This window comes from Copidosoma floridanum, unplaced genomic scaffold (genome assembly GCF_036245765.1).
Source record: "Copidosoma floridanum isolate Cflo_tuat_1 unplaced genomic scaffold, Cflo_Japanese_pri ptg000014l, whole genome shotgun sequence".
In the NCBI taxonomy this organism is placed as follows: domain Eukaryota; kingdom Metazoa; phylum Arthropoda; class Insecta; order Hymenoptera; family Encyrtidae; genus Copidosoma; species Copidosoma floridanum.
Genome location: NW_028321891.1, coordinates 9,644,765 through 9,671,929, shown reverse-complemented (window position 1 = coordinate 9,671,929; position 27,165 = coordinate 9,644,765). Strand labels below are relative to the sequence as shown.

At 42.1% G+C, this 27,165-nt stretch overlaps 1 protein-coding gene across 1 annotated transcript in view; it reads right to left on the bottom strand.

The window, feature by feature from the left end:
• The window catches only part of Ddr (discoidin domain-containing receptor 2), a 141,183-nt gene that overhangs the window by 19,631 nt on the left and 94,387 nt on the right, over window positions 1-27,165 (bottom strand). Inside the window, exons 5-10 of the mRNA XM_089591811.1 lie at window positions 16,317-16,464; window positions 13,986-14,162; window positions 11,288-11,427; window positions 10,726-10,933; window positions 8,937-9,104; window positions 6,682-6,860 (exon numbers count right to left, since the gene is read on the bottom strand). Coding sequence (XP_089447937.1) covers window positions 6,682-6,860; window positions 8,937-9,104; window positions 10,726-10,933; window positions 11,288-11,427; window positions 13,986-14,162; window positions 16,317-16,464 — 1,020 coding nt within the window. The remainder of the gene's footprint in view (window positions 1-6,681; window positions 6,861-8,936; window positions 9,105-10,725; window positions 10,934-11,287; window positions 11,428-13,985; window positions 14,163-16,316; window positions 16,465-27,165) is intronic.

The following is a 27,165-nucleotide window of genomic DNA, read 5'->3' as shown; positions in this document are numbered from 1 at the left end:
AGAGGAAGAAAGGAGCGTCTGGAAGTTTTAGCCGATATTGTGTGCTGAGAAAAAGAAGGGTGTAAGTAAAGAAAAAAAAAAAAAAAATAAGATATCAGAAATCGAAGGTAAGCTTCATTCAATCAATGGTGGAGTGAATAAAGGATTACTACAATTTTCTACGTACCCGATGCCGTTTATTCACGAATACTATCTACTTTAAGATCTCCAAGATGAATATTCACAGATGAGCATGTTGAACGTATATTATACATATATACCAAGTGTTATTTTCTGCCACACGACTGCAGTTATTCCTGAGTCTGAATCTCGTACCTCGTGGCTACGGACGAGCGCACACGGATGGAAATATTCCTGTCACGATTCCCAACGAAGCGATAACAAAAGCCCACGCAGCAAGCAAAAGATAGCTCGCGCCGAAAACTCTAGCGCGTAGCCCGGAGCCACGGCCCTTTTACTCCATATACACGTACTATCAGCTCTTCTCATCTCGATGCAGTGTATGTGTACAATAGCACAGCAAAGGACGCGCCAAGCTTTGCTAATGCGATTAGCGACTTCCGCTCTACTCCCGCGCGACACGTACGTGTGCATATGCTTGTTATGTCCACCGGAGGAGGAGGAGGAGGCCGACCCAGCAAAATAGATTATTTTAATTTAAAGCAACAAACTACGGGGTCTGAGTGATCCGGTCCACCAATTTTCGGCTCCCCCATACTGTACTCGTGCAATCATGGTTTCGTGGATCTCTCTACCTCTGTGTACAGTAAAAGGTCCCTTGCACTTTACTCGAGGACGCATATTCATTTGCTAAAGGAAATTTCCAATCAAACATTTTTTATTTCTCAAACAAGAAGCTTTTAAAACATAAATTATCTATGTAGTGTAGTTGGGACTTATTGCACAGTTGTTATTGAGAAACAATATTTAATGCTGCAGGGTATCAATTTCAATTTGAATCTCATTACAATGCAACTAATTTTATATTATTAATTAACCAATGGGTTCGAATGAATGTCGACGTGATTCAGAGGTGTACATACATGCCTTTTGATCAACAAAATTCATCAATCGTTATAATGTTGGAAGTTTGTAAACGACGCATGAGGTACGCACACTAATTAATGAAAATTGATCGACAATACCCCAATAAGGACGTTGCGTGAAAAAAAAAAAAAAAAAAAAAAAAAACAAATATCGTAATGTCCATTATGTATGAAATTTCGTAATGAAATAATTAAAAAACAAGTCTTGCATTGTTCTGGAAACCCTCCCCTGGATGTCATTGCCAATTCCACATCATCATTATCACTTGCACAACTCGAATGGATATTAGAATAACAATGAAGAAATCAAATCGAGGTACAGACAATGGCGAGTAATTATCGTCAAGAAGACTGAGCCGCAACGACGAAATAAAACAAGCAAGCCACTCGAGGAGGAGGGGACGACCCGTGCACTTAACGGCGGTCCAAATTTCAAAGCGACTCTTCTCTCTCCCTCTCTCTCTTTCGCCAACAATAAGCCATGCGACCCAACAACAACAGCAGCATCTGGCTCGTATCTGTCGAGATTCAAGACGGGGTTGCGCTCGAAGACGGTCCGACGCGAGAGAGGGAGATAGGGTCACTCGGGAGAGAGCACTGGCATTTCGCGTCTCCCGAGACGAGTAGCAGGTGGCTAATGCAAGATTCGTCCTCACGGGGACCGCTCTCCTACTTGCTTTGTGTACACACAATGCCACCAAGTTCTGTGAAGAATAGAAGAATGGGAGGGAATATATATTCGAGGTCGCTGCTGCAGGTGTCTACTGGGGGGATTGCTTATTTGATTCCACCCTGGACGAACAATTGGGAAGCCATTTGGTATTTAAGAAGAAAAAAAAAAACAAGTAAATAGCCAGATGGGATGTCGGGGAAGCTGAATTGATCGCGTCTGGTCACGACCGAAGGCTATACACGCCTTTTTTGAATGATGTATGTGGGGCGTCCATTTTCTGTCTCGGAATATTTATACGAAAAGGCAAGAACGGTGAGAATAAATGAGCCTGGATTCTCGATGAGCGATGGCAGATAGCAGGTGCCTCTCTGCGATAGGCTATGTACTACACTCTGGAATCAGGGGAGGAAAAAGATGTATCAGCGGTGCTGATATTGAGACCGCCACTTCATCTTCCGGCTAATTAGGTTGCGCTGCTGTTTTTTTTTTTTTTTTTTGTTGTTGTTGTACTTTGCCTATTTTCATCCGGTCTTTTAGTTTTAATGGAGAAGCGGCCGTACTGTCGAGAAATGATGAACGCGACTTTCAAGTTTCATTGGGACGTTGATGTTAAGTTTTACAAATTGAATTATACGAGGGAGACTTTTTTTTTTTTAATTTCAAGATACTTGGAATTGTAATACCAATGGCTTGACAAACGAAATGGAAGACTGGTTTTAAAAATTACTGCTGCAATAATGAAGATCTAGAAATATTAAAAAAAGGAAAAATGACCTATACCATACAATACACTAAAAAATTTTTCGAAAATTGACGAATCATTTTTTACTGTATATCTGTTCATTTATTTATATATGTTATAGCTCAACAGGTAATTTTTTACTGTTTAAAGATGCAATTTCCAAATTCGCTTAAGACAGTAGCGAAAAGTGCGCTCGTCCTCGCTCGTACAAACTGCTTTATTGCTCAGCCCATTATTAGAGAGCGCACTTCAAGTTTCTCATCGGCCCTTTGGATGCGGCTCCCTTGTAACTACTACCACGACTACTTGGCCAGATGACTGAAATCGTGAGCCATTAGTAGGGCAGAAGAGAAGCTCCTACCTTCACATAATCATCTTGAGGGGAGCTTTACTACAAGGAGGAGGACACGGAAAGGGCGACGGGGGAGGACAAACTGGCGCTCAGATAAGAGTCGATTAAGTGACTTCCGAACGACTTCTCGCCCTTCCGAGCTACATACTTGTTGTCATTGAAGTACACATCATCGAAAAGGTGCTTGAAATTTCTTTAAAATATATAATAACGATAACAAATAAGCTTTATTTTTTATTCTCGCACTTTTTATCCTTTTTTTTAATTAAGGAAAATTTTTAGTCTTTAAAGTTAAGTTCATGCTAATCGCATAGCTTTGCTTCATCCATACAGATAGGAAAAAAAAACCATCCAATTGAAGTGAGTCCAGGAAGGGAATATAAAAGCTCTTTGGCTTCATCCGCCCTTTACAGGCTGTTTCCATTTGAAAAACAAACAATCAACTCGACGGTCGTTTCAGCGTGCGTTTCTCCCTTTCAAGTTTGAACTGAAAGTGAGAGAGGCAAAGAAAACCAAGTAGGTACTAAAAATCATAGGGGCAAAGGTAAGGAATTAGCAAGCGGTGAAACGAGCTGCGCTCCTCGATTCTTCAAACACGGAAGGAGAAATATTTCCCTTAGTCTTTCCGCACTTTCCTCCGGCCTTTGAGAGGAAATCGCTCCTCTTGAGCTGATTGACAGGCGACAGAGACTCTTTGGCATGCCTACTAGCTCCTTTATCCCTGCACCGTACACAGTCCGCTTTGAGAGGTGAGTTGTAATTTAGGATGTGCCGGGAGGAAAAAAAAGAGCAACGTTGATTTACAGAACCCGTCCGCGCGCCACCATTTGAACTTTTCCGTATTATTAACTGCAGTTGCCCGGGAAAAAATAAAAGTCGTCTAACAAAGAGGCTTGGCGTATAAGAGGCACTATTTCGGACATGTGTATCCTCCGGTTCAGAGGTCAAGGGTTGAACACAGAGAAATCGCGCAATTAGAAAGAGTCGAGGTGATCTTTTAATTAAAGCTGAAAAATGGAATACAATCATCCATTACAAAAAAAAAAAAAAAAAATAGAACGTTGTTCTATCACGTGAGCATTTCCCATCTAATGATGTAGAAAGTTTTTAAGCAAACAGAGCTCGAACAGACTATTTCACAAAAGTGTCGTCGCATCATCTTGTTTACAAGATTCATTCAATGCTTAAACTGCAGCGCAAGAAGAGCTGATGAATTGTAGCTAGTGAAAGAAAAAATTCACTTTCAATATGTCGTAAAGCAGCCGCCACGGTAATATCATGAGCGCATAGCTCAGGTGCTCAAGTATACTTCGCAGACGCGCATGAAATTAAAGTTCGGTTCGACCGTAAACCCGTGCACTCGCGCGCGTCACTTGCACATATTTTTCGAAGAGAGCCATGTATAAGCGAAAGAGGAAACTATGAGCCGAGAGACTTCGGGCGCGATAAAAATCTCAACGCGGAAGAAACAGCGGAGCGAGTAATAACAAAAGATTATTCCAGTGCGCAATTTCGACCATCTGTATTAACCATATCTGCAGACGCACGTGCGTGCCCGCGTGTTCCGTTTCAATTTTCCAGAGTGGCTCGACTTTTTTTTGTCACGTGCCTACTCGCGTGTACGCGAATTTACATGCATTTGCATGCACGCCCACGTAAATACTTTGGCGATCCCACTTTGAGACTGAGTAAGAAAATACACACGTATACGCGGTTGTAATGTTGAGACGGAAGAAAAAGGAGCCCCATGTTGTTTTGTACTCGTGTATCCTTTGAGACTTTTTGACCTTTTTTCCTTTTCTCTTTTTTTTCCAAGGATGGCACAGAAACTCCGTTTATTACGGGAGCACAACACGCAGGCTCTTTTCCTTGGCGCTCGCAGTCAGAGCTCTTTTTCGGGGAAAGGCTTTTTGTGGGATCTTTCAAAGTTATGATTTTGTTACATGCTTCTTGTGTCTTTGAGTAATATTTTTTAATTTTTCCATTTTTTACTTTTGCTCCGAGTACTCTATTGGATGATCAATCGCGTGGCAGTAGCTATTCCGTTCTTCCTAAGCATGTAACAATGTCATTTACGATGATATAGAGTTTTCTGGGGGTGCAACAAAAACGCAGCGAAAAAAACTGAAAATCCATCCGATGAGCAAGAGAGGGGGGGGGGGCAAACATTTTTACCAGCTACGTGTTTTATCGGCGAGGGAGCATAAGAAGGGAACAATGGGCGGGAGCTAGGCTGCAAAAAGCCGAAGAGAAAGAGAGAGAGAAAGCCGGCTTTAAACGGCGACCGCGCTGCTGCTCTGGCACATAATGCCACGCCGAGCGAAATATGAAGAATCGAAAGTGCTCAAACGGACCGGCTCCGGAGAAGGGCGTAAGAGCCCCCCCGCCCTTTACCTATACCTTTTCCAACAGCAAAAAGCTCGATTCTCGCGCTCGTTCTCCTTTCCACGCTTTTCTTTTTTTTTTTTTTTTTTTTTTTCTAGCATTCTCCCTTTTCCTTTTTGTTGGCCGGGCTCTTTCGTGCGCGTGAGCGCAAACCCTACCAGCCTGGAAAAGAAAGCTCGGGTAAACAAAAAATATAAACAAAGTCACGGAGTCAGAGTGAGGAGTCGAGTACCGAGAGCGAGAAGAGATTGACGCTGAAGAGCAGTGACGGCCGAGCTTTTAAAATTTATCAGGTCAATTTGAGCGAGGGTTTCTTTTTTCCCCACCATTCGCCTGAATGCGAATGAATGGGCCCGAAGGAACAAGTTGTTTGAAAAAATCAATTTTTACTTTTTAGTGAAAAGGTAGATTAATTAAGCATTGTTTGATTGGAGTACAGAGACGTACGTAAAATTATCAGGGATGCGGGAACTACTGGAAAAAAAACTCAAAAGAGCCCAAAGAAAAGGAAAACATACATAGAAAACATAAAAAAAGGAAAGAATAAAATCGTCTCGAAAAACGTAATGAGAAAAGGGAAGGAAAAAAAGAAAAAGACGGTGAATAGTAGTTGGAGGTAAAGGCGCGAGCCGAAAAAGCTTGGAGCACGAGCGAGAGAAAGGGCGTCCGAGTTAACCCACTCGAGAGAGACCGGCCAAGGGGTGCCGCGAAGGGAATAAAAGTTGGCTCGCACCTCTTTTGTTGCGCACCTCCTTCGCCCGAATGGCAGCAGTGGCGGTAGTGGTAGTAACAGCAGCCGATAAATAAATAAGAGAGGCGGTCGTCGCGGGTACGGGGAGGCAAAAGGAAAATGAGAAGGCGCCCATTGGAAAGGAGAGTGGAAGGAAATGGAGGACGTGATGGGCGCCCGCCAGCCACGAATTACGAGGGAGCCTGCGGAGCAGGAATCATTTATTTAGCGCGCAGCTCCACCGTCGACGTTGTCGGCGTTGCCGTTAGGTGACTTTTTGCTCATTTTGGTCCAGGAATCTGGGGGCTCTGCTGCTGGCTTTCGATCGTGTGCGACGTATATAAAGTTGTCGATAACTGTAGCACGGGTGAGAGGAGGAAGGAGTTCATCGAGGTATTAATTTTTCATGATGCGATCCTATACCGTTAAAGCATAAGAACGCGCACTTTCGATATTTAGTGCTCTCGCTCTCTCGGAGTGGCTCTATTATTTATAGGAGGGCACAGGGGAGGATCGAGTGTTTGGCGTCGATTCGTTTATGAAGTCTGTCAATGTTTCGTCATTTTTCCCTGCCCCGGCTAAAGTGGAAAAGTTTCATTATTCTACTCGAGTTCGGTGACTTTTTTGTCCGTCGTCTGACTACACGTAGTGTTGTACTACTTGTTTTTGCGTACGCTCGTTTCAGGGGGAAAACACACTGTCGTTGCAACGAATTTTAGAAAACAAAAAAGATATTGAAATTCCAGAGCTTACCTTGAGGTGGCCCTGCGGATCGTAAAAGGTCGTGGGCACGAGAGCGGCTTTGAGCCGGCGATTCCGGTAGAAGATCAGTCCAATGGCGCCGAGCAGCAACACGATGACGGTGGTTAATATTCCGATCACCAAGCCGATTAGTTTGCTCGACTCGGGCGGCTCCTTGCTCCTGTCCGGGGCTGCGGAAAGTTTAAGCCAAAAGGTTTTTTACCCCTCCTTGGTAACCCATTCTGCATTAAGTTTGCGCTTCATATATATGTGTACATGTATACATGGGCTCACTGGATTTTATCGATGCCCTGACGGAAATATTTCCGGGAGTTGCTGGTTAATTGAAACATGGCATTAAATCGGAACTTATGATTTCCAACTTGTTAATGAAACGAACGTACCGGCGTTGAGAGCATCCAGCACCGACCTACTCTTATTTGAAATTTATCATTGTTGGAAAATAATTATCCCAGAGAGGGAGAGAGAGCGAGCGATAAATAAAATTAATTAATAGCTTGTGAGTTTATTCTTTTCGTTGCATTGTTATAGCTTTCGTGTTAATGAAACAAGCGGGGAAACCTACTCGAGCTGGAGAACACATTCAATTGGCTCAATCCAAACAGCGTATTGCCGATAACTGGGCGCACATCAGGTTTACCGATCAAGTGATAAATAATCACGCTCCACTTCCAATCAATCCAGCTTTTAATAGATTCCCGCTTCCGAATTTACCCTCCTAAAACGCAATGGAAACAACAACCGAGCATCCAGAGTACTTTTTAATTAAACAAAACCAATACACGCGCGCGCTCGCGTGCGACGGGGCAACTGCAAAAGATTTTTGCACAGGGAGCAGTTTCAATCTCGCTCGGGGAGGGAGATTAAAACAAACGCCGCTTGCCTGAGTTCCAATATCACGATGGCGAGGGTGGGCTTCAAATGGGAGAGATGGAATCAATCGAAACAATGAAAAGTGCGCGCGGTGATTGTCTATTATGCGCGTGTGGCTTCTTTTCGCGGCCGAGGTATTTCCCCCCCCCCATTTTTTTTTCATCCTCCGACTCCGTACCGAGTTCCCGCGCTCCAAGCCTTTCATCGACTGCTCGCTTGAAAATCAAGTGTTTATTAATTCGAACTTTTCATCGGCAGCCGTCAAAGTCAATTTGTTGTGCCGTGAAAAGCTATTGAGCTCAGCGCGGTACGAAGATTCTTTTGGCAAAAAAATCGAAGAGAAATGCGAATGGCGGTAGAAGACTGGGGGTGAGTTATGGAGTAGTCATCACCCGTGATTTCTCTTGCTCTGCTCTGGAAATTGACGTATGACTCGGCAGAGTATCGCGGTTTTTCGCGAAGCCGAGCTAAACTGGAGACGTCGGTGGCATTTTGTTATTTTACTACCAATTGAAGCAGTAGTAGCTGCGTATGTATGTAATTTACTTGTTATTTACAAGATAATCAAAGAACTCTTTGGTCTGTCACTCACGTTTTGGCTCAACAAATTCATTCTCGGAAAAAAGAGTAGTGCAAACACGTAAATACATTACTCTTTGGAACAGCTTTCGGGAAGAGCAGCGTACCCTCGAGCTCCTTTCCGAATTTTGCATCATTGCATTTTTTTTGCGATTTTTTCGGGCCTTTCAAAGCAGTGTTTGTAAAGTAGAGATAAGGGAAGACATTTGTTTTTTTTTGCGAGAGGATCGCCGCTCTTTGATGCAGTTATCCAGAAGAGCGTATACAGTCTCGCGTGGTGTGCTTGGTTTTTTTTTTTTTTTTTTTTTTTTTTTTTTTACGTGTCAGTTTTGCCATATTTTCTTCCATACACCCTGAAACTTCAAAGGAGACTTTACTGCGTGTTCGAGCGATTTAATAAATTGTATATTATAGGATTTTTCTATGCCTTTTTTAAAGTGATTGTATGGAGCATTGAATATATTTTTTGCTGCACTGTTTCAAGCCACGTAAATTGATCGCTTAATCAACCAAAGGCTGTGGAGGATAATTTTTTATCAAAGCTACATGCAAGAGCGGAAAATGTTTCAACTTTTTTTTTATCTTCAATCGACATCGTAATGTAAAATAATTGCTCATTGACTAATTGACCAGGTATACTAGTAGAAACTGCGCCAGAGGGTTAAGGATTTTCTTGGGTAAAGAGACCAATTATCCAAATGCAAAAGTTGATATTATACATAATTATCTACTTACTGCGGCAAAAGAGATTGAATGGAAGCGATATGTCTTCGCTAAAGGAGTGGTGAACTTACATGTGCTGTAGTTCGCCTCGTCTTTGTTGAAGGTTGCCTTCACCTCATCCTTTTGAAGAGGACCCTCGTTGTTCTGAAAAGAAGGTATCCCCGTGGTTGAAGCTGTTGTTGCGTTCTTTCTTTTCACCGCCTCCTTTTCCTCCGTGTTGTTATTCAACTCCGAAATAACTAAAGATGAACAAACATTTACTTCTTTATTAGGGGAAAAAAAAAAAAAAACACATTAAAACGGCTAACACTGGAAAAAAAGAGCTACAGCAATTTTTACCATAAAACGAGGGTAACTGAGTACAATGTTTCCCGTGATTCAATATCATTCTCACCGTAGCTTTTCTGTAAAAATTTGTATAGCTTCAGAGTGTACCCATGAGTGTAGTTCTTTTTCCGTGTATCAACCGATTGCATCATGAATCACGAATAAACACAAATATTACTGGTACCATTATCAAACATCCTTCGATTAATTTGTAATTAAAATTCAATCACTTCAAAGGTTTGTATCTCCGTATTTACACTTTTTTTTAGACAAAAATGTTTGCCAATCATCGTATCTCATTGATTTTTATTTTATTTTTTCAATATTTATAAAGTATTAAAGCATCAAGCAAACAACATCCAAATAAATATCGTTACTACCGTATATTCTCTCGTGTACATTTCATTTTAAATCAAAGGGTAAACAGCACCTCAGCTTTACTTTTTTAATTTCGCAGAAATATCTGAAGTGAAATATTTTTTCGAGACCCTTTGATACATTTTGCATTGATCATGAAGGATAGCAATGCGCGTCGATAAACTAATTAATTAATTGAATGAAAAACTATACTCATAAATTGATAAATTAATTAACAACCTCATCCCGTATGGACAATAAAAACAGTGACAACCGAATTACGTGCACATACCGCAGGGAAAACCCAAATTTTGCATTTTACAAGGCAACCATAGAAAACGGGAAATATCGACACTGTAACTGACACCTACACGAGCCAGCCTCAAAATTTCACAAAATTCAGATACAATCGTACTCGTGACGCTCGCGTGTTCTCTATCCCCTGGTATTTTATCGACGTAATGACGTTTCATTTTTTAAATATTATTTATCACCCGCCGTACAAGCTCGTGAAATCCCTGGTCCGGTGCTCCCTGACATTTATAACGCGACTTGATGGCTGCTCCTTTCCAGAACAATGACTCGCTGAAACTTGCCAATGATTAATGACCGAGTGACTCGTGATTTTCACATTTACGCGTGTATTTGTAGGCGTGTATGTGGTGAGGTTTCAACTTCTCAGATCGCTAGTGACTCTGTCAAGTGATTTTGTTGCAACTTTTTCTTTGTTTTTTACAAAAAGCCACTCGTTCTTCACAAAAGTTACACAGTTTTTGATCAATTGGGTTATTAGCGAACATCGTAGTGTATTTAGTTTTCTCAGTCTGACCAAACATTGATATTTCTACTTAACATGTCAACTTTCAAAGTTACTAACAACGAATCGATTGATCAGTGATACGCTAGCAAAGAAAATAGTAATCATCAGCCAAAAACCCGCAGAGCGATCCCACCACAATACAATCGCGGCATCGAACAAGCACCCTCGTGGAAACGAAAGCCGCAATTGCGTTGGATAACAAATGAGTACTTGTCCGGCGCCAAAGCACTGAACGCTCTTTCAGAGTGGATGAAAAAAAAAAAAAAACGAAGCTTCCATTGTGTAGTGCACCCAATGGCAGTGCACTGGTTCTGCGCATAGCTCATCGTCGTCCCTTTCTTCTATAGGCAGCTCACCAGAATCGAAGACGATCTCGCTGATCATGATCCAGTGCGATGCAAAGTACAGCTGGAGCTTGATGAAACGGCCCGAGCGCGAGTGAAGCTTTATGGTGACGTCGCGCGCCTGCTCAAGCGCGTGGTCCGGCATGTACGTGAACTGCACGGGCTCGCCGATGAATTGGCTGTTGTCGTTGCTGACGTAAACCTTCGCTCGACTGAACACCTCCGGAACAAAGGAATAGTAGATACGTTAGTTTGGTGCGTTTTTTATTTTTTATTTTTTAATGAGTACTATTTAAAAATAGCGCAAGGATACTGGTAGCGAGTTCAATTGTAATATGGCTGACCACACGTTGAGTGTTACTACTTTTTTCACTGTCATTGTAAAAAAATTAATGTTGTGGGTTTAAAAAAAAAATGTTATTACGATAAATTATCTCATTTTCTGTACTACTTTTATCCCTGTATAGTTCGAGAAAAAGTTTCATGTGTATTTAGCACACCACAAGTCAACTCGTTTTCAGAATCTTCGTGTAATTGAGTAGTTTCGGGCTAGCTCGCCATGTATACTATTTACCTCGACGTCTTTGGTAAAGTAGTTGTTGGTATGAAGATGCATGGCCGTAAAGTTTCGCGTGTAATCGAACTCGAAAGTTATCTCTATTGCTTGTCCTAGGGTATTTGGCGTGTCGTTCCTCCAGCCAACCCATTCGTATCCTTGAAACGGAAAGAAAAAAAAGTTTGATACAGCAATAAAATTAAAAGGAAAAAAAAAAAAAAAATGACAACATGCAGGCATGGGGAAACGAGCAAGCTTATTAAAGTTTTGTGCAATCGTTTTTTATCGTGGATGAGAAAAAGTAATTTATGGGAAGAGGGTAGGACGGGGTGGGGCGTGGAATAGAAATATTTTTCCAATATCGTGAGCGATGCGCCGTCGTTTGGTGTGCACGTTTCCTCGTGATTGGAAAAATTTTTAATCGACAGACTTTTCCGATGAAACATTCAAGCAATCAGGCGTATGCTCGACTTTGGTAAAAAAAAAAAAAAATGCGTTAATGCCACTTGCTATGAGTCAACGTTGTTAGACAGCGTGCGAAAATCCGCGTCTCGGAAATGGAGCGTCTAAGCCGGTGGATTCTCAAATTCGCATCATCAGCATCTGCACGTAGCGCGGGAGACCGGCAGTAAAGATCCATAAGAGCCGAGCGATAATGGGAGGGAAAAGAGGGGAAAAAGGAATCTCCGCGGAGTAGAAACGTCGCTGGGAGGCATACGTGGGCAATCGGGGCTCTAAAGCCACCGTCATGCCCCGGGGAAAAGCCGCAAACGCTTGCTCGATTTCGCGACGCGATTTCGCACAAAAGACGTTTAACACCCGGAGAGGCTTTCCGGGAACTCGATGGCTGAGCCTTTTTCTTTTTCAGTTCTTCTCCTTCGACGCGCGCGCCTATCGAATAAGAAGTCCGTGTCTCTTGCTTGTTTGTACGTATATCGCGGCAAAAGTTTGCTGTGCGAGTTTCGAGGGAGAACTCGATGATTTTTTAGCCGGGCGGAGTTTGCGTTTGGCGTTCGAGGGGAGGAGGAAAAAGTTGAGGACTGGCACTTGAGAGAAATGACATTTTCGAATTTCTTGTTTGGCTTTTTGCAATGTCCCGTAGGGTAAATCGAGGATTTTATCGAGACGGGGTCAAAGTTTCGAGCAAACTTTATGACTTGAAACACCTCAGCTGATCATTTATTTTTCGTCACGATACTTTAAAATACGTTTTCGTTTTAACTTGATTAATTTTTAATATCAATCAATAGCAGACAGTGGCAATTCGATCGATTTAAAATTACCATTGCTAAAATTAAATTTGTTGCAAAATCAGTTAAGATGTGTAAAACTTATATTTTATATCATTTTTTCCTTATACCGAGAGAAGAAAAGTATTAAATTTACTGTGCTGTTCTTGTTCCATTGTCTAGAGACTTTTTACTGTTTGAACAATAGAAATTACTGTCCACGAGGATAAAAATTAAATTACCAAAAGTAAAACGTTCCTAGACAGGATGATGACACCAGATTATCATTCCAGCACAGTAATTTTTATCATTTTTTCTCTCAATGAAGTAGGTATGCACCAATTTTCAATGAATTGGAAATGATTTGAATAGCCACGTCATTTTTATAATTGGACTATCGAAGTCAAATTGTTATTATTTTAATTATTAAAAAAGTGTTTTCGGTAAATAAACGAAACTATAGATTGACTAAATAATACAATTTTAAAGTTTGACGAACTTCATTGAACTCTTGTTTTATGTATATTTTATGTACCGCAACCCTTGAATCGACGAGCGATTTATGGGCAAATCAACGAAAAAGTTTATGTATAAAACTTGTTTATATTTGAACCAGGTCTTGTTTTCTTAAATACACAGAGTCAACAAAAAAAAACTTTCTCCCTGTCGATTGGATCATCAAATTAAGACAATCCGGAAAACCAAAGGACGAAAAAAACAAGTTAAGGAGCGAAAGTCGGCCGTAGTACGAAATCCGCGGTAGCAAAAAAGTTTCTGTTACTCTGTCCCCGTATCTGCGATTCCAATTCAAGCGGTCGACTCACGTTCACTTTGCATTGTTTAAATAGAAAGGGACTCAGTTTTCTCCCTGTGGCTGTAAACGAGACGCGTGCGAGCTTCCTTCCTTGCGCTTAATAAAAAGAAAACTCGCGCCCAGTCGTACCATCCGAGAACAGAGCGAATGCACACACGAGTGCATACAGTTATAAAAAAAGATGGGGAGGGAAAGGGAATAAGCATAGCTGTAGCAGCTCGACTTCAATATGTATGTAAATCGAAGCAGACTCGCGAGATACTCTGTTTGCTCGCCTATACGCGAGGCCCCGGGGAAACCAGTACCGCGTCTCGATTCGGAAGTACTTCGCGTGTCCCAGTTTATTTGGATCTCTGTGCGCTGTACATGTCAGTGGTCATTTGCGATGTGATGCCGAGTGAAGCGTGGGTGGATTATCATTTTTTTTCTTACTTTGCGTACGCGAGTGTGTGTACTCTACTATTCAACGGTTACAAAGCACAGTTCGAACTTGAAAGAATAGAGCGTGGAAAAGTATCGTTTAGTGACGGAGTACGTTCACGCCTGGAAGAACATAAAAGTAGTACAAAGCACAAATTGTCGAGGCATCAAAAAAAGAGAAAATATATACATATATATGTACGTATAAATGAGACAAAAGGAAAAGAACAAAAGAATCCTTATTGATTCTCACCTTTACCATTGCCGTTGTCGAACCTGAAGTTGTCGGGTCCCTTCTGCCCGTCGGCCAGCTGACCCAGTCCCCCAGTAAGGAAGCCCGACTCCTCAGCACCGTCGTACGTGCAGTCGGTCAGATTCAGCTCGAAGCCTCGTTGCACGCCTTGGGGCATCGAGTACGAGTACAGGCCCTCTACGACATAAATGGAAGGGTGTGAGTGCTGATGTCCATACGTGACTGTTTCTTATTTATTTATTTTTTTTTTTTCATCCGGTGAAATTGAGGGGCTGGAGGGTGGGGAACAGAAACACGCCGGGAAGTGGAGGGACTGTTCTACTTTTTTTTTCTCCTCACGCGGAGTTTCCTCGTCTGGAAAGTTTTGGCTCGGAGAAAATTGAAGCGAGAAGTTTATTCTTGTACTACCTACAACGAGATGGATTGAATTTGTCCTTACTTATGTCGTTGTTTGAGTTCTTGAATTTTTTAAGATACGTGTCTCATGTTTTACGTGTCAAATGAACTTTTTCCACTTATTTCTGACTATGTGACGTTTCAAGACAGACAACTAATTTAGTTTGTCGATGCAAGTCTGGTGCGAGTTAATTACGATTTTCTCTTTGTAATTTCAACGATACATTGATTCTGGTTAATACATAATAATTTAATTGACGGTACTATTTAATTTTAATTTGGTAGACACTATAACACTGCTGCTTTTTAACTATGCTCTGAAATAGCTCCCTGTGAAGCCAATCTTTGACTAATAATTTGGGATTCCAGAGCTTTCATCACATCAATCATAATTTAGTAGCTCCAGCTCGGCTGTAGACTTTTCCGTACAAAACTACTAATGATAAAATAATTACGAGTAACGTGACAGTGCACTAAATAAAAATAACAAGCAGCGAGCCTTTCATGATAATATCCTTGGAAATAAGGAAATACATAATTAAAAAAAAAAAATCGAAGTAACTCCTGAGCTTTTTTGTCGTAAAAACTGAGCGCCCATCCATCAATGCTCTCCAAAAGTACACGCAAAACTCGCGTACCCTCGACACACGCAGCCACCATTGATCATTGTTAATAATTCCATCCATTATATACGGTTAACAGCTCCTCAACCAGCACCGGCTCAACTATTGGCACTCAAGCTCACCCGTTCCGCGTAATTCAAGTATTCCGATGTCCCGCACGAGCCGTCCATTATTTCTTACCTCCCTTCTCGGCTTTTCGGAAAATCGGTCCTCGCTTTTGCTTCGGCCCGGGTACATGTATTTCGAAATTAAGTTGGATCAAATTTACGGCGACGGCCACTATTTCTAGATTAGACCGAACCGCGCGCAGGCAGGGAGAAGAGCTTTTCCCCGAGGCCACTTTTCTCCCCGTGAAAGCTCATGAGCGCCGCAGCAGAACCGGTAAGTGTACGTATGTACTGCCCCCCCCCTTCGATCCTTGCTTGCCCTTTACCGTTTACAACGAGACTCGAAGTACACCGCTGTACGAGGCTGTTAATGCAAAGTAATGGTTTTGCTAACGATTATTGGTCGGTTTACCCTTGGCTGAAGGAGCATGTTTCTCCATTTTGATGGTTTTTGTGCGCGGACGGCTCGTAGCGCTGGTGAAACAAAAAGGATCACTTGGAATTATATTCAATTGCTTGTTCGAAACCCTCGATTGGAAAACATGTGTCATTGATACTTTTAATAACTCGACTCTAAGAGTGAAATTATGTATGATTCTTTTGAATTAAAAACTTGTACATATGGTCCGGATTCCAATGCAACAAAGGATGAAGCAGAAAAGCGGAAATAATTGATGCAAAGGAAAATGGTCAATTACGCGAAAAATGTCCCGAAGAATCCCGAGCGAGGAAATCCCCGCCGTGTTTCTTCCCGCCCGGCAGGCTAGCGCATTCCTTTCCATTTCCTCGCACCTTGGCTTAATCTTTATACCCTCGAGCCGGATGCACTTTCGAATGGAAAAACCCGAGGCAATAAAAATCGGCGCCTGGGACTCATAAAAAAGCAGCAGCTTTCTCTCCGACACCTGGGGGTGGGAGGAAAATCAAGAAGAAAAAAAGAGACAAAGAATAAAAAAGCAAGCTCGACAAGGGAAATAATTTACGATTCGCTGAGAGGTCGATATCTGTTTCTATTTCCTTCCGTTATGTATCCCGTAAATCCCGCGTCATTTCGACGTCCCTCGCGCGGATGTATACACACGTGCTCGCACGGCCTAAGAAGCCCATACAGCTTCGTATCCATTACGCACACTCGGTGCTCCGAGGGAGCCGGTAGTAGGTGGGAGTCTGGAAGGAGGCGAATGGAAATCGTAAATTTCACTTACCGGTCCAGGGACAGCCGTAGAGCTCGACGCGCATGCAGACCGTGCGCATGTGCACGGTGTAAGGGTTGAAGCGGACCTTGGTCGCCACGATGGGCGGATCGAAGATCTGCTCCTTTTCCGTCTGTGGATTGTCGTTCCCGACCAGCAGCTGCAACCAAAAGTACATCCAGATACGTTTAGGCGCGGAACAAATCGGCTCCGAGTCACATTTCATGGGGCTGCGTGTGCATGCATATTGTAAGACTTCAAGGAGGAGGGGGATGATGCCGAGACGTCGGAGATTGGATTTGCAGTGTTATAGTATGCGCATTTCAAATTGATCGAGCTCTCCCCGGCTGTGGGTACATTTGTGTGCTCGACGCTCGGAAATGGCTCCCGAACGACCCTAAAACTGATGCCTTTTTTTTTTTTTTTTTTTTTTTTTTTTTTTTTTTTCCTGTAGAGGAGGATGTGCGTTGCTCTATTAGATTCTTGGAATCTGCGTTCCTATCGCTTTTGAATCATTTATCAATGACGTTCATAAAATTTTTACTACGTTAGGGGGGATGTATCAATTGGGATGTCTAGATAGAATCTTAATATTGTATACGCACTCATTTTGCTGAGAACTAAATCGTACTAAATTGACTCGTCGGGAATCACTTACAGCCAGACCTAATCTTTATAGCTGCCTAATAAAAAAAGTTTGAATGTTTCCGAGTAATTGTTTATTTTTACTGTTTATGAAAAATTCTGCTTGTTTGCATGTAAATACGTGAGGTTATACATATAATTAACATAGAATATGCATATGTAGTCATAAAATCTATTGAAAAAGATTAAAAGCATATTTATGATTACAGCAACGTGGTTATTTGTTATTATTATTATTTTTTTTTTAGTTGTATCGCTAGCCTAGCTGTGACACTAATTGGCGAACTAAACATGCAAGATTATTTTAGTTGCTCGTTGATGCGTGTGTTTGTCACTCCACTTCCTCGAAGGGATCAAAATAAGAAAGACAGCTACGACGATGAACAGTAGATGTGTTTTGGACTCTGTTTTTCCAGATCCGATTAGTAGACGCTACGCTTGGAAAAAAAAGAGAGAAGAACGAAGAGAAGGAGAAGGAGGTTTGCTTCTCTAAATGCAAATTCGCACGTTACATCTGTACACCTTTCTCTCTCTCTCTCTATCTCTCTTTCTTATACTCTTGGACTGTGCCCTTTTTTATTCCACATCCAGCCTAGTTCTTTTTATCTTATTCCAAGGGCAGGGTAGGGTTGTTCTCATGAATACAAGTTACCTAGATTATACTATTGTTATTTTCTACTATTAATACCAGATTTGGCTTAGTAAATGACTCTATTGCAAATGCACGTATTAAAGTACAGAAGGAGAAAAAAAAGGACAATGGTATGGTTACGCAGTAATGGAATGGGTTACGTATTGACAAGAACTGGGAGAGTAGATCTAGATGCAAGGCACGTTGGATCCATTGTAAAGGATGATATTGCGTTAGATGGGATTTCTAGGAACGGATTGACGCTAAATACGAAAAGTTGTTCAAGCCTCAAACTCGACATCCAATGCTTTGATGTGGCTGAACAGAGGCTGGTAATTCCCTTCCACTTAATCACGTAAGCTCATTCCCAAGGATCGAAATCCACGATCTCACGATATATCCACCCACTCACCGGTTCCTGGCTCTATCTGCAACCAAGAGCCTCGCCTATATCGGATTTCGAACCATCATAGCTCTAATTTGCGATGCAAGCCACCCGAAAACTGTAACAAACTCGGGGTAAACGTGATACAGGCTCGCTCGGTCTTCCGGGAAGCTCGTGGAGCGAGCATCAATTTTATGCTTACCAACCCCGGGGGCGCCAAACGCAGCCCTTTCACCTCTTGTTTATGGCTGTATTAATTATTCGTATCTTGTACGTGCTCGCACTGTACATCGAAGAGTCGGAGGGGGAGGGACTCGCGTTGCAAACGTGCCGAGGCTGCTACATGTATACACCAATGCCCTCCTCCCGTACTTGCGATTCGATTTCACGTTAATACACAACTTCGCGCTTGCTTGAGCGTAGCTATAACCAACTTTTTGAGTCTTTCTCCACCGACCGATCAACTGAACCGTATACTACACAATTAACTTGATATTTCCTACTGTTACTTCCATTAAATGATCAAACGAAACACTGAGCTTGTAAAGACACGACTTACAATTTATTAATCAGCAGCATCGCGATTCGCACGCTGTACAAACAGTGTCCCGAAAAGATTTATGCCGGATAAACGCGTAACTCCCTGCTTTGCGGTAATTAAAGTTTTAAATTAGCTCCAGCGCCCCGCCGAGCAAAATTACACTCTGTTCCCGAGCCGCGGCGAGGGCCACAAAGTTACGCGCGCGTATTATTCATGTATTCATATCGTAAATCCCGTATAAGTCCGTATATGTGTATATACTGCAACACCACACGATATACACGGAACTCGGGCGCGTAAGAAAAGCTAATGAATCATTACCTTGTATTTAACGTGCACACATACATCCCCATCCCGACGCAATCTCAAACTCGAAAACTTAGATTGTCCTTTCCTTATTTCCTTTGGAAAAATAAAACACGCACACAATCTTGGCATGGAATATCGACTCTGCCACGAGCTTTTTTTTCGCGAGCAGCGTAATGTACGTAGATATTCCGCCTGCCACGCGAAATCCTGGAGGGAAGTCTTGTCGTCCTACCATTACTCCCGCTGTCAGCCGCGAGGACTGCTTCTTCCGCAGCGGCGAGTGACGGGAGTGCAGTAAACAAGGCGCGGTATACTCGTGACGCGTACGTGTCTGTTACCCGGGATCGTGTGATTTCCCTTTGTCGCGTGTTTTACACGACACCTGCACGATTTTTTCATCCTGTGTACTAGAAACCGAGACCACGGGGCTCTCCCCGTCAAAAAGGGGAAAAGAAGAAAATTAACGGAAAACTTTGTGCAACTTTTCCAGTTTAGCCCCATCGAGACTTTGGAGGTGAGCTTACAAACACCTGCAGCTACGCACGCGTCTCCCAGCGTACATAAAAATGTATATATACATGTACCCACGGCAAGTGCCACTCTCGGTTGCCGCGCCAACTCTCGAGCTTTATTCAATTTATGTGGCGTGTAATTCGCAAAATTGTTTGCTGCGCGATATAGCTCTGCTTAGCCGCCACCCTCTCTCCATTCCCTACTGTGCTGGAGGGGCTTTTCGCTAGAGTTGCATAGGTGTCGGCCTCGTTTCGCGCAGTGTCAGATCGATGGCGTTTTCAAGTTTGTCATTTCGACGTTGCATTTGGATGACTCTGGTGCGGGTTGTTCGATACGTGGTGGAGATGAAACGTACGAATCCATCTATCTTTTCAAATTTTTATCAAGCCGTGGAATTCCATCTATGGGTGTAAAACTCGCCAATGAAGATGAAATAACGTCTGTTGATTATTCCTCGTGGATTGGAAGGATAAAGTTGAGGAAAAGAAAAATAGAAGAATAAATACAGCGCAATTTCAAAGCGGAGCAGTCGACTTTATCAACAGAGTGGCTCGCGAAATAATTAAAAAAGGCCACGAAAACCATTGCCGCTCCGAGTGTTCGCTGTTACACCTCTTTAATTTCATAAGAGAAAGGCGTCCTGGCTCCGAGAATTTTTTATGCGGGTTTGTAGTCTCCGTGCGGAAGATGAAATAAAAAGAAAAAGCAGAAGAACAAAAGGAAAAAATAGTCAGGTCGAGGTGAGAGTTGCACAAGCGCAAATTATTCCGGTAAAACATATCTGTTTAAGTGCCATAACTTTGCACTTGGGTGTAATTATGGTCCTTTCTCGGTTTTGTTTTTCCTCTGAGTGTAATTTTTTGTTCTCATTTTTTTTTTTGTGAAAATTATGACGCTGTTAGATATATTGCATTCTCATTAAAATGACAATGATTTTCATGCCGATGGTAAAACGTAAAGATCAAAAACAGCATGAAGTATAATTTAAAACTTAATTTCTACAATCTGTCGTTATTAAGGCTCGAGTTAGTATTCCCGAAGTTTTAAAAGCAAGGTAAAATTTGCATTTTCACAAAAAAAGTGAAATACATTTTTTAAATGAAATTAAAAGCTCGTTACACAAAGTTAGAAGTACGAAGCTACAGCGAATGAATTAAAAAATCTTTTTTCTCGCACACGTTTCCATTTATGAACGTATAAAGCTCTGCTTCCATTGGGTAGGAAATCCAAACGTGCCCAAAACTACTCAGAAAACGTAAATTAATACTCCACCGACTACTAATCCAATCACCGATAAATTATTTAACTTTCCTGATGCGATTGCTGCTTTTGTCATCCATTGTCAAGTACTTTGCTCCACGGCATAACGAGCCTAGGAGTCTTCCTTCTCTCTTGTTTGGAAGCTATCAAGTGTGAGGGGCATGTAAGCGTCGCTGGTATTTTCAAAGAAGCATCCCAACTTTGTTAGTTAAGAGCTGTTGGGTAAGCTTCTGCAACACGATTTATAGATGGCATCAAAGCGATAAGGGTGCGTGTGTGTATGTGCGCAATCAAAATATAAAAGAGGGACACGTGCACTTCGTATGAGTATTTGATAAATTATTGTTATTATTTACCTAGTTCAACGAATTCCTACTTTTACTGCATAAGCTTATGCATCGTGAAACTTTCCCTCGTTATCTGACTTACAATGTAGTTTAACAAGAGATGTTACATCGAGCGATATTAAAGAGCTTTGCGAGCTGCTCGTGTACAATTATAATTAACAGGATCCATGGGATCCCCTAACTCCTGGTAATCCCAAAATAAAATACCGCATCCTCCTGACATGCTGAAAATGTGGTAAGTACACAGATGAGCGATTGAATTATCACGCAAACTCCGAAATTCAGTCAAAATATTTGCAATGCGAATTCGCGCGTAAACAAAATCCAAGGTGCTACGGAGCAGCATCGCGAGAGGGACCATATATAATTATACAAGAATGCAGTGTGATTCGTCTACAAAGGGGGGAGGGGGAGTACCTCGGAGTAGAAAAGGAGCAGCGCTCCTCTTCCATTCTGTGATCGAGGCACAATGGATTTAAGCCCCTCTGCCTTCTCTGCCTCCACACTGTGTGCGCACGAGCTCGCTCGTCTTCTTATCCACACGCCTGTATTTATGTCTTTTGTTCCGGAAAGTTTGCTTGTTGGAAGGTTGAGCGTTTTTATTTTCGGGGAAGGAGGATGATGTCTCTCGAAGCTGCCGTCAATTAGCAAATGTGCCATTATAAAACCTCAAAGATGGAAGGGGATTATTTTAGAGGCAAAATTTAGTGCGTTAGCTTATTAATTGTAATGTTGATGTATCAATGGGTGGGGGTTTTTCTGTTAATATGATTGTCCGTGCCTTGAAAGTTTTCATCACGCTGTGACGCGAATTTGTTACCTGATATCGCAACGAGACTGTTCTTGAATTCTTAAGCTTCTCGGGATTCGTGCGGTTTAATCTCGTTCTACGGGGCTTGGGGTGCATCCGCGATCTTGTGGTGGACGGAAAGCTCAGAGAAACAATTTTAATACGGTATGTATGGGGTTATTGATTATTTTCCATCCACGTACAATATTTTGATAACGATTGGGAACAATTTATCGTTACGAATTAGTGTCACTGGAAAAAAAAAAAAAAAAAAAAAAAAAAAAAAAAAAACAGATACGAAATTTGCTTTAAGAAATTCGTCCATTGTTCTCTACCGATTAGTAATACAATAATTACAATATCAATTCAAAAAACGATAGTTTTATTTCTTATGTGTACAGCGACCCCGTATGTATAATACCTAGAAATCCGGCAATTGTATGCGCCTCCGTCAGTCTCTTTCGCCTCATATGGTTGTGTCTCTCTCATTCAGCCCCTGGGAAATATTGGTGGTGCTGCGTGAGCTTGTGTATGCTTTGGTGTTACGCGGATAGGGCAGTAAAAGCCACTCAAAGTACGTTGGAGGATCAAGCGCGAGGCTAGGCGTAAAAAAAAAAAAAAAAAAAAAAACGAGCTTACAGAGAAATAGAGGCAGAAAACGGATGGAGGAGGACAAAAAAGACACATCCGTCGCTTGGCATCATCCGTTGAAAGGGGAAGATTGGGACAAGCCAGTCAAAGGGGGAGGGAATAAAAAGGCCAGTGGATGTGGAAAATTGTTTTCCGCGCCGACGCGGTAATCCGTTAATAGCGCCCGTATCCCCTCCTGTTTCGGTAATCCCAAATCCCCGACCGATACATGCAGCAATCCCTATGCCGTTAAACCGTTGATGGTCATAGAGTGGCCCTCTTTTCTCCCTTTCAGCCTCTCTTCTCCTCCATTTTGTGTATAAATGCGGAATATTAATTTTCCATTGGCTCCTCGGCTCGAGAAATTTGTCGATATCTCTACTATCTCTTCCCTGCTTTTTAATTGAAACTTTCTTTTCGAGATGAACACAATCTAGCACATCCTTTGGATCTTTTTCGTCAATCACTTTTAGAACCAAAAGTTATTAACATAGAAAAATTATTTATTTTTGCTACTGTACGGTACCACATACTTTTACAGTCATAACCATTATTTAGGTAATCCTTTTATCCAAATTTAATAAAAGAGCCCCAATATCTATTTTGGATGCATTGCCTCATGTTTCTGAAATCATTTCGATCACCTTAACAAAAACGTGCCTGCACGTCCGACTTGGTTTCTCCTCACGAGGTGAGTAAGCTCGGCGCAAGCTCTTTACGTACAATAGCGGTACGTCCTTAATTCGGATCGAAACAATCGGGGGTAGTGGAAATAACGGGATTTCTTTTGCCTCGCTGGTTTCGTCCTTCAGGAAACGTGACTCAAATCCAAGTGAGGGTTGGCCAGTCGACGAGGAAGACCTACATGGGGGTCAACTCGATCTGGTGATCAGTCGAGTTGAGTTGGTAGTTGTTGGGTGTAGCTAGAAGTGGATTTTATATTAAAGTAAACAACCCTTCAAGTAAAGAAAATGGGTGTTTTTTTGTGTGATTTAAAATTCGTTGCAAGGAGGGCATTCGGCTCATGAGTTTTTTTACATTTTTTGTTGAAGCAATGCAACGTTTGATAATACAATTTTTTTAATTCACATCGCAAGTCAAAAAGTTCACAAAAATCTGTACATCGCAATTTTGGTGGGGCATTTTCAATCCCGTCCATCCACAAGTAAGTTACTTCAACACAAGTTAGGGACAAAGAAAGTGGGGAGGAAAAAAAAAGGAGAGTTACCCCAGACGCGAGCGCATATCGAATTTCAATCAATCACTCTCCTGCATAAATGTACACACGTGCACGAGCAGGGGCCAATTAACATATTCATCCGGAGCTTTTTTACGGCTGACTTGGCCGTCAATGTGTCCCGGAATAATCCGTTCCACTGGTACGATTTTCCCGGCTCGCACCTGCTTCGATGGTTTTCCAGGTTAAGCTTGACGACTGCAGTACCCCCCAACGAATTTGCCTAATGAAGAATTACGCAGCCGAACACGGCGATAAGCGCACGTGTTTCATTCAATAACGCGAGCGCGGCTTTTAATGGGATTATGCGACAATAAGTTCAACGGAGGACGATGGCTTCTTCTTGAGGCGCTTGCCATGCTGCGGTAATTTTTCTAATTTTACAAGCGAATGACTGAAAAGATTTTCTCGTCTGATCTTGACTCCATTGGCTATGCATCGTCAGATTATCCTTCTACCGATGATCATCCAGAGGTAAAATTATCTTATGTAAATGAAAAAATCATGGTGACTTTTATCTCCCTTTTCTTCTCCTTTACAATACAGAAAAGTACTCGGTTGACGCAGTCTGAAGTAGGAAGAAGCGAGACGAGAGAAGGGAAGGATCGCGACAATAACCTCCGTGCGGGTGGTCCAGGGGAGCATTGTTCTCCGTCTTAAAGGGCCCATTTATCGCGGCAGCGCCTCTGGTATTGTTATCGCCGGCGAGAGCGAGTGTAAGCAAGTAAGCCTTGTACCCCTGCCCGTACTCTGTGGGTGCCCATTACCCTTTCTTGCTCTCCGTCTCTTTCACCCTTGAGGGTAATCCCAGTGGTGCCGAGCAATGAATCCCAAGCGTCAGAATTAGCGTGAGACGACGGAGGAGGGCCTTTATCCCTCCCTCTCCCGCTCTTCCATCACATCATGCAGCTCGTAAATCTTTGCGATTACGTGGCTTTCTTTTTCTTTACTGAGGAGCTGCTGCATTGCTTTCTTCCCACCTGCTTCAGGGATATTAATTTTCCATCCCAGCTCTTTGGCTTATTTCACCTTTGCTCTGCTTTTGCATTTAAGAAGTAAGTATAGTCTCGTATCCAGGTTGTGGCTTGAATAATATTCAATACGATGAATTGGCTCTCGGAATCACGGAAATCTTGGAAGAACTTCACGTGTGTTTAAAGGCCCTTTCTTCCTATCAGACGTGTTTGATCTAACATCATTGTTCAAACGACTGATGTATCAGGTAAATATCTTGTTAAAGTTTTTACTCGTACTAATGCTATTCATGGAGATAACGAGCAGCTAGCTGTACGAGATTAGTTTATTTTACATTTCAAACAAATTACCCCGTACTTTCCAGTGAAATCGTCAAGCGAGTGTCGTTTTCTAATACAGCGTGTGGAAATAGCTCATAAAAATCACATGCTGTCGACGTCACAACTCAGCTTGTACGAGCAGTTTTACGCACTTGTCGCGCAAAGAAAGTCATAAAACAGCCCCCCACCCCCTATAGACACACCTATTCCTCCACACAGGAAAACAAGATGGAGTGAAATATTCATCCTGTTTGTTCCTCCCATACGTATACGACAGTCTGTATATCGCAAGGTTGGCACACACAAAGAAACGGGATAAAAGCCCCTAGAGCGGAGCTTTCAAGGTATCCAACTGCTATCTCCATCCCTCGGCGAGTGGATCACGTAGGGAGCAGAGCGTACGCGCGCGCGATAACGTTTTCGTCGCAGGGGGGGTCTTGCATTCGGAGCGCAAAGGGAATGGAAAAACTGGCGCCGGCAGCGGTGCGAAAATCACACGCTCGCCTACCCTCGCGGCCCTTTGCATCGGGGCTGGGTAAACGTACGTGTCCCGACCCCCAAGAAACTCATCTACCACTCGGATCATTTCGTGCTGCTTCTCCGATTTCATTCCGTGATTCTTTTTTTTAAAAGAGTTTTTCATTTTTACGGTTCCATGAAGCCTCTTTCGTGCCCTTTTTCTGAGTAATTTCCATTGACCGACGCTGCAAGCTCTACTTTCTCGTTTTTAGTTTCGTGCAAAGATTCTCTTTGAGCGTGGATTCCTCGAAAACGTCCATTTCTCAGGTGATGACGCGATTTTTACCCGACACGTGTTACTGATTACACACCAGGCGAGTTTTTTATGCACTGTTTCACGAATATTCCTGTTATTCGATAAGATTGTCGATTCGGTGTTTCATTATAATCAAGGTTTAAAGTAGTAAACTGGACTGTACTTTAAATAACGAGAACAAAATGATTGTTATGGATCAGGATGATTTGAAAATTTAGCCATCACTCAACTATAGACTAAGCTACCGAGTACCGTATTTTAGAGCTTGAACTATCTTGAACATAGTACAATTTGTTTTTTTTTTTTTTTTTTTTTTTTTTTTTATAGAATTACTTCCTCTTAATATTTTACTTATCACTTATAAAAAAAAATCCCATTCAATCGACATTGCTCGAATTTGTTGACTACTCTAACAGAGTCCAATTATTTTTATTCGAGAACAAAAAAAAACCTTCGATGGTTTTGAAAAATAATTGTCACGCTTCTCCACACTCACGTGCACACATAATGCACAAACATACGTATGGGCATGAGAGCAGCTGGTATACACGCGGGTGAGACTTCGTTGCCGGGGGTGCTTTGTCACCAACACGCGAGAGAGAGAGAGAGAGAGAAAGAACTTTGCATTGACAGAGACGCATTACGGCTACTTAATCACGGGCCCGCCCGCTTGCGTGGATTTACGATTAATATAAGCCCCCCCCCTCTTGCTCGTGAACGCGGAATGAGTTGGGTTGACGCTGCAATAAATGCTCTCGCAATTAGGCGCCCATTGCTTTCTCCCCTTTGTTCTTTTTCTTGCTTCGTAATTTTTGCGTTTTTGTTTTTTGAAAAATGGCTCCCGATGAACTCGCTCTGGCCTGCTGGTACGGCAATTAATTACTCGGGCTTGGTTCGAACGACAAATTATTTGACCTGCTGCGTGCAGCTGTACGTAGGGGGGTTGCTATCGACCAGCCACGTGTAATCGAGTTGTTGAATATCATGAGACGTGCGTGCACCAGAAGTTTGCTTTATTGTGGATGGTGGAAAAATTTAACTGCTGCGGGTGGTGAGAGACACGGGCAGTTGAGATTTTTTAACTAGAGGGATTGCTTTTTCTTAGGAGTGAGGCTTAGATCTACCTAAAATTAATTTTTTTTTTTTCATTCCATTTTTGATGAGACATAAATTATTATACATCTCGTGAAATTAAGAATAAAATGATTGTCTCTTTTGTTTAAGCTAAAACATAATCGTAAAAAAAATCATTTTACGTACAGAATAGATGCGTTAATGATTTGTCTGACTCAACATGGATACTATCTACTTAAAGAACGAAGTAACGATAAAAGCAAAGAACAAGGAGTAATACAAGGGATTAAATTTTTTCACAAACCTCGACAAATAAAATCATACAAAAAAATTATGACAAAATAAATAAGTGTAAGTAAGATCAGTCTGTATACGCAAGGATCAAAAGATACAAAGATATGTGTGACAGAATACTGACATCTTCTACTA